General features: G+C 35.9%; 1 protein-coding gene across 2 annotated transcripts; it reads left to right on the top strand.

The window, feature by feature from the left end:
• The first annotated feature begins 3,736 nt into the window (after window positions 1–3,736).
• Window positions 3,737–8,228, top strand: LOC133284528 (uncharacterized). Of its 2 annotated transcripts, XM_061481562.1 has the most exons (5): window positions 3,737–4,248; window positions 5,230–5,731; window positions 6,287–6,468; window positions 6,553–6,623; window positions 7,762–8,228. In XM_061481562.1, exons 1-5 carry the CDS (start codon window positions 3,805–3,807, stop codon window positions 8,087–8,089), a joined length of 1,527 nt encoding a protein of 508 aa, XP_061337546.1. In that variant the 5' UTR covers window positions 3,737–3,804; the 3' UTR covers window positions 8,090–8,228. The 2 variants fall into 2 exon arrangements, with proteins under 2 accessions (XP_061337546.1, XP_061337545.1); XM_061481561.1 differs by having other exon boundaries at window positions 5,230–6,468.
• The last annotated feature ends 210 nt before the right edge of the window (window positions 8,229–8,438 follow it).

Here is an 8,438-nt window from a genome sequence, read left to right as displayed (position 1 = left end):
AGTGTATTGCCTTGATTGATAGGGACATGAGGGGCATTGTTAGCCTCAGGTTTTCTTCCTTACTGTAACCGTTTTTATTTCCATTATTATCCAAAAAAAAAACTTCATAGTTGCCATTGTGACCGGAGCAATTGTTGCTATTGTCACCGTCATCACTGTCGTCGAAGCTTCATCAAATTTCAAAACTTACTCACAAAACAAAGTTCGTCAAATCAATAAGTATTTTGATATTTTTATTTTATACTGAAAAACAGTTAAAAAAAACAAAAACAAAAACATAATCAGGCATTGTTTGGCCATTATTATTATTACTATTTCTGGATAGACTAGACCAAGCCAAATTTTAGTCTAAATAAATTAGTCTTCATGTAAAATCTTTTATGTCTGACTTGATTTGTTAGTATGATACAAATTAAATTATAAGTTTGGTTTAATTTATTTTTAAAAAATACAATGTTTGACATGGCCTATCAAGCCTATAGACCTTGAAAAATAGTATATTGCACTTTGTAAATATAAGTTAGAAATATTTTGATTCTTTAGTATATTTAAGTTAATGAAAAATCAAAATAATACAATAATTGAAACCATATCATAACCATAACTATTATTTTATTAAAAATCAATAAGATTATATTTTATTAAAAATAATAAAATATTATTTATTAAAAATTATAGATCGGTCTTGGAGGCATAGAAGTTATACCTTATGTTAGGTCCTGGAGAACCGTATAAGGATGTACGCTCACAGATATCACTGAAGGATAACTTATTGGCTTGTAGCCAACGTACTAATCACTGCGTACTAATAATAGGCTTATAGGAAAGGGAGTGTTCTATGGTGGCAGCTTGGGGTGAAACTGAGCTAGGCCGGCCTATAGGGGCCTACGGCTCGGCCTACATCAGGCCAGATCTGACCTAGTATATTTTATAAAATAGGCCGGACTTGAACCTTGAAAAAAACTTGTTTAATAAAAAGGTCGTAGGCCCACTTTCATAAGGCTTGACCTATAAGCCTACAGATCGGCCTATATTATACTATTTATTTTAAATAAAATAAAAATAAATAAGTATGCCTTGAAGAAAAAACAAAATATATAAATTTAATCAATTACAATTATTTATAACTTAATTATATTCGATTATATTTTAATAGAAAATTGACTTTATTTCTTATGTAGGGGAAACCAACATCTCAACATGCTAGATTGTGTACATAAATATATTAAAAGAATTTTGGGAGAGATTATACTTACTCCAAACATCATTATGTGTTTGTTGGATTCATGTAATTATTTTAAATTACATAGTATGGATTTGTTTGTTGGATCTGATGAAATATATGTTATTTAGTTTGAGCATTTTGCTTTTGAAAGTGAGTTAAATACAGATTGTATGAGTTTTGTTGTGATTCATGATTCTGTTTGGACGTTGAAATTATGATTTTTGGTTTAGCAACAGAATTTGAGTATTTTATAAAATTGATTCATGATTTTGCTTGAAAGTTACAAATTAACAAGCTAATGGGCTAGGTCAGGCCATTTGTTTTTTTATAAACGGGCCAAGCCAGTCTAACAGTTAGACTTGTACTAGGCTTGAGCCAGGTCAAATTGAAAATTTTTGGCGTAGGCTTGAGCTTTTTGGAGCAAAGCTTGGCCCAGCCCAGCCCACTTTTACCCCTAGTGGCAGCAATCACAATTAGGTTAAAAAAGTGTTACTTGGGATATTCAACCTCTTATTTACAGGGATTACCTCTCTGGACTTAGGCCCATGTGATCTCCTAGTTGATGTAGGAATTTGCCTCTTATTGATAGAGATAATGATCTTATCCCTTGATTCGTAGTATATTATACTGTTGAGATATGAATGAGATATATCATAATCCCTTATTGGATATGCAATTAAGATATGGATCAAGTTCAAAAGAGTTGCCTCCGGCCCGGCAGTTCGGAAGCTCGGACTGCGGGGGTGCTTAAGTTCGCTTTATGAGTCGGCCCTGCCGAGATACCTTAAGCCTGCCTTGGCTCTGGTGCAGCTATCATTCTATTCAGCTCCGATAACTACTCATAGGTGTTTTTTTTCTTTTATCTGGGTTATATCCCTGCCGAGGTGAAAGTTCCGAGCCGTGTGCTGAGGTTCGTTGTTATGTTTAATTGTTGATCATACTTACGACCGATCTTATTTTTGTCTTCATCTCAGACCTCAATTTACGGATTTTCTTTACTCAGCTTCCTCGTCTGGATGCCAAGACTGGCATAAATGCCTTCCACTGGCATCTGTCTTGTCAACGCGACTCTCCGGCTTCACCCGTTTCTTGACGGTTACACTTTTCCACGTGTTACTTATGCGTCTTGGAGCGCGAGCTGCCCTGGCTTTTCGCAGATGATGATAGCATGCATTTAATGCTTGTCATATGCAATTACCTTTTTACCCTCGCCCTTCCAGCTCTTTGTTGGCCTTTCATTTTCCCGCTCAACAGTTGCGCTTATACACACACACACACACACACACACACACACACACATTTTCGCTTCAATTCTCCCATTTCTTTCATTTTCAACCTTATAGAGACTTCACATTTTGTTGGCTTCCTCACTTTGCTTGGAGTTTTGTTCAGGAGTTATCGCAGAGTTAACCTTCTTCTCATCCCCCAAACAGGTACATTTCAAACACTTGCTCTTGTGCATTTCGTTGTTTCTCTTTGCGTTGTGAGCATTTAGCGTTTGGAACTTTGTGGCTTGAGTTCCATACTCTGTGATAGTTTGAATTGAGTGTGAGGGTGATTGCAGGGGTTTTCTTTATACTCTGTTGGAGATCCCCTATTTCTTTGTACTCTGTTGGAAATTCCCTCTCGTTCGCTTAAATCAAAGCCTTGTGGGATTTTCTTTCCCTCTTCTGGCATTTTCGTGAGTTAAGATGAGTGTCTCTGGGCAGGGGCCTGGTTCTAATCTAGATCGAGGCAGGGATGAGGACGAGGCCTGAAAAGAGCAAGAGCTGATCAATAGTATGCCAAAGTCGGTTCGTTTTTGGTTTTATGGTGAGGGGTACACTAAGGAGGTGAGGAGATAAGTTACAACTGCTTCTTTGTGGCCACCGAGGTGGAAGAAGTAGGCAAAGATCGATGCCTTCTGAGCGGGGACAGGGACGTGCTGCGTCCGCTTATAATCATCCTGGAGAGGTTCAAAGTCGGTCACCACTTTCTTTGATGCCGACCTTAGCGACATGTATAAAAGATAATATTATAAGAGATAAAATTATCTTTTACATATACATAAAAATATGGAAAAAAATGTTTATCCTTTTAAATGACACAACTTATATCCTTTCACTCTCATAAAGAGGTGTGACCCACACCTTTATTTTTTTTGTCAATTCTCTCTCCTCCTTTATCTATCTCTTTCTCTCTCTCAAAATGACACAACTTTACATTCTTTAAAATGACACATTTTTTCCTAAAAATATATACGACCTTATTTTTCTTTTTCTCTCGTAAAACCCAATTACAAATAATCTCAAAGGATTTTATTTTTCTCATGTTGCATAAGATAAATTGTCTCATACAAAAAAAATAAAAATATATAAGACCCGCTAAAAACAAAAAAATGAATCTCACCTAATTTAGTATTTGTCTCGTAAGAAAAATAAAACCTAATCTCAAAACATCAAACCCATAAAATAATTACGCGGTTACGCCCGCAACTTCGTGTAGTTTCGAATCGAAAGCCCAAAACCAAAGGCAAGGGTGTCATATCTCTCCCGCCCTCACTCACCAGCCAGTGAGTCACGACCAGTGATGGAACCCTAATGGACGACACTAAAAAATTATACGACTCACTCTCCAACGCTGCAACCGATCCACATCCAAATCTCAAAGACCCTCACACTCTATGCGAAACCCTCTTCGACCAACTCCACTCCACCTTCCACCGATTTTTCTCTGCTTTGCCTCTCCTCCACAATGACGCTGAGATTGGGTCTCTTCCGCTTTCGGATTCACGGCTTTGGGCAATTGTTGAAGACCTTACTCTCATTCTTCGCTGCTATCTGGTTCTTTTGACCTTCCTCCACTCCGACCTCGGATTCCTGCTCCACAACTGCCGCCGTGTTCTTCGCGTCTTGAAGCCCTTCCTTTCTGTCGATGTGAACCAGCGCCATGGCTCAACCGTCTTGCGCTTTCGTAACTTTCTATCTGATGTTGATATTGAACTTTCTGATCGTTGCCGTCCATTTCTATGTGCTGTGCTAGAGGTAGGTTTAGTATTTTTTATTTTTTTGTTTTTGTTGTGATAATGTAATGGTTATATGTTATGCTTTTTAGCTATATGCTCTAATTACTTGCTTAAATTTATTGTTTATGATATTTGGTATATAATTAGGATTTATTTGTTTATTTATTTTCGGGTGGAACTTTGGTTTGAGCTGTCTAAGTAAGGATGGTTTAAATTGTCTTTTAATTAAGTTGTCTATTTAGGTTTTAAATCTAGAATTGTAGGATTTATGATATTATTATTGTTGTGGATTTAGCGTATACTGTACATCAACAATTGCAATACCTAAGCTTTCTTTCTCGAGGTTGAGTTCGCTACATGGATCAAGCAATGCCATTAGACTGTATTAAAAGAGGCTATTTAGAGTAAAGTGTTTTTCAGTGGTTTCTCTTAAAAGTTTTTTAAGGTTTTCCTCTAACTATTTTAATCCGAGTATTTTCTAGTTGGTTCGTTTTTCTCACTGACATGACCATATCAGCTTAGAGCCCTGGACAACTTTCGTTCATCTTCTCTCAGATACAATGCAATTGTTTCTAATCTTATATTTTCTTGTATGCCCGTTCCACCTCAGCATTCTTATCTCCTTTACACTTATTTTTGTTCTCTTGTTGCCAATTTGCTGCCCAACTTCCTTAGACAGATGCGATGTGGCAATAATATTCTGCTTTAAATTTGATGGTAAAATAAATTGGAGAGAACTCGGGAAATAAAAAATGTTGAAGTTAGTTTTGTTTCATTAGCTCATTTGAGGTCTTAGTTTCAATTTGCATAGACCATACACCTATGTGATAGCAGTATTAATAATTGTTACTGCTTACCAAAAAACATTTATGCGTATGTAGTCTTCTGATGTATTTCCTATTGTGTATAGTTTTACGCATTTCGTACATCAACTATGTAGAAATTTGTATAGGTTTCTCACTGGAGTTTCATCCATCTAAATTTGAAAATGTTATCTCAGGTATTTGCTGATGAACTTTTAAGACATAAATATTTGAGAAGATATCTTATGATCACTGATTCAAAGTCATCCATATGTGAAAAGCTTTTCGCGTGCCATTTCAACCGTGGTGATATTGCCAGTGTCCTGGAGGTGATATCAGCCCATTTTATCCTGTCGGTTTCTAATGAGAAAGCATTTGAGAATTTCATCAGTAGATTGTTTTTGCATTGTGACAAGGATTCTAGATTTCCTGGACTTGGCCTTGCACCTGCAATAGTGTTGCTGCTTGACCCTGTTGTGCTTTCTGCACCAAAGATGTTACAGGCACACATAATTGCATTGGTTTCTGAAGCCATTGGTTCTGGCCTATCTTCAGAGAGTTTGGCTCAAGATATGCACAGCCACCTAATAGCATTTGAAAAATCTGTCGTCTTGTATTCTATGTATGCGTCTAGTTTGCAAATGGATGGTTTTTACGCTGAATTGAAATGTGCATATAATTCACAGCTGCTCGAGAGAGGTCAGCCAACTTTTGAATCTTATATCCAGCAAGTCACAAGTAACAGACTAAATCAAGTCTTATCAAAATCAGATAATTCATGGGATTCTTCTCGATGCAAAATATCGTCGAAAACAAAAGCCGACCTTTTGGCTGAGTACATTGCATTTAAGAAGGGTGGCCAATACATATTTGCTGATTTGTGTAGGGACATGACTGCCTCAGTCTTAGATTGCATAATCCATCGAACTCTCCCTCAGGATGCTGGTGTAGATGTATTATATATAAATGAAAATACTAGTGCTCAAGATATTTATCTTCTTGCATCCATATTGAAGTTAATGAGTGTTTCATTGCTACAAGCAATTAAATGTCTAAGAAACAGTGGTGATTTGGGTTGTCTAAAAACCATGGGTAGTATCTCTGTGCACGAGAAATATGATTTCTTGATCAGCATAATTAACCATTTTCATCAAATTAAATTCTGTTTACCCATTCAGACTTTCTTGTATGATGTGATGAAAAGTCAGCAAAAAAATTACGAAGTCTCCAAGTCAATGCTTGTGCACTTTTCAGGCTTGCTATCTTTAAGTTTTAGCAGCGGACTTGATTTGTTAGCAAAGGGGTGTATATCGGTTATTATGGCGCTGATGCATCTCTTTGTTTCTGAAGAGGGAGATTTAGTTGTTTTAGAGTCATTGTGGGATCTACCATTGCTGTCTGGCTCATCTGAACTTCCATCTGATAAGACTGGAGAGGTGAAGTGCGCTTTCAGTTCTCATGAACTTCTTGAGTTAAATTTAGTTTGTATTTCATGCCTAAATCATTGGTCAATGCCACAGGGGGCTGGATATAAACAGGCTATCTATAAAGTTGCAGCAGAGTTTCATAGAGTTCGAACACGAAATTTAAGGTACATATATTTTCTAATTCTTTTTGACCTTTATATAATGTTGTCTTTAAGTATGGTACATATTTTCAATTTATCTATTTACAAACACCCTTTCCCAGCCACTTGGGCTTGCTCAAGTGGTAAGGGAATACTGGGGTTTGAGTTGCGGTCATAGGTTCAATCCATTGTTAAGCCCATGAAAATGCCATTCTCTAGGCTACCTAGTTTGAGGTCCCCTATTTTTGCGGTAAGTTGCTTGTTTTAAGGTTTTGTAGTCTTGTTCATGTAGGTATGGCATCTTTAGATATAAGAAGGATTACCCCTTTATTAGACTGAATTATATTATATTGGCATATCTTGGAAATTGGGGTATGATAAAATCAAAGTTATCAAATGCGGATTGTGGCATGTCACGGCAACCTCGAAAAATGCTATAGCGCCTATGTTGCACCGGACATGACACGCCGATACGTTAATTCTAAATATGTCATATTTCGACACGTTGGGATACGTTTTGATATTAAATAATATTTTTAATATATATAATATAATTTATATTTAGTACATATAACAACCCATATTAAGTCATATAACCAATTAAATATTCAAATTTTATAACATAAATATAAACAAAAATAATTTTTCGTATCTTGTTAATTTTTCATGTCAAATTTCGTAACATAAAAAAATTGATTTATAAATTATTTTTTTATATTTAGTTAATAAAATAAAATTTAGTTCTTAAAAAAAAAAAATGTGTCGGATGCATGTCGGAGCGTTGTCCGCGTGTCGAAAAAACGTGTCGGAACATTGACCACGTGTCTACACCGACACACATTATTTTTTTAAAAGTGGCATGTCCGTGCATTGGAGTATAGCGGTGGTTTTATGTTAGTACCATTGTAAATTTGGAATGAGGCAACCTCCCCTCCCCTAAACTCTTTTCTATCCGGAAAAAAGAAAAAGATTATGCTATCAATCAAATATATTATAAACCTTGCTGAAAGGAAGTAGCAAGTAACTTTTCTTAAAACCTATGATGAAGTAGACTATAGTTTTGTGTAAATAAAAAGCGTCCTGGATTTGGTCAGTGTTCCATTTTAATACATTTACATGTATGCTTTCTTGAGGTCTGAAAAATTTTCCTTATTTTTTTCAGAACGGATTCCATCACCTCCTATAACTTGGAGGATAAAACAGAAGAAACCTGCAATGGGGAAATTTTCCTTAACTGCATATTAGAAGGCTCCAAAGATTTACCTGATTATGCTGAACTTGCAGACTTCATTGAGTGTGAGAAAGGGAAAAATTATTCCAATTGGTTGACGGGGCGCCAAAAAAATAGAAAATGGAGATACGAGAAAATGATAGAGTTAAGGAAGATTAAGAAAGAAACAATCTGGAAGTCTTTGAGGCATCAGAAAATTGATAAGTCTTTGAAGCGTCAAAAAGTTGGTAAGATTTTGAAGCGTTGCAGATTTTCATGATCTGTGCCTAATGTGGATATAAATGTAATGAATTGCCAACTTTATTTTTTGTGCTCCCCACTCGTGTTAATATAATTGATCTGATTCATGATCTGTCCCCAATGTATCGACAGAAGTTAATGAATTACCAACTTTATATTTTGGGTTACGCTCTCTTGGGTTAATTTTAGTTCAAAAAGTTATACTTAAATTTGCTTGGTGGATTCGGTGATAAGCAAGCATATTTTCCTTTCCTTTTGTTTTGTTTTGTTTTATATAACAAAAGCCTGAGCACATTTAACAGCTATTTGACCATTTGGGGGTGTTATCATGTATATCTTGCATGTTTGGTACGTCACCAAAATTATTT

This window comes from Gastrolobium bilobum, unplaced genomic scaffold, assembly GCF_033153095.1.
Source record: "Gastrolobium bilobum isolate Gb01-03AN ecotype WA unplaced genomic scaffold, APGP_CSIRO_Gbil_v1 utg7094, whole genome shotgun sequence".
Classification (NCBI taxonomy): Eukaryota; Viridiplantae; Streptophyta; class Magnoliopsida; order Fabales; family Fabaceae; genus Gastrolobium; species Gastrolobium bilobum.
The sequence above is the reverse complement of the archived record's forward strand: the minus strand, read 5'-3'. Positions and strand labels throughout refer to the sequence as shown.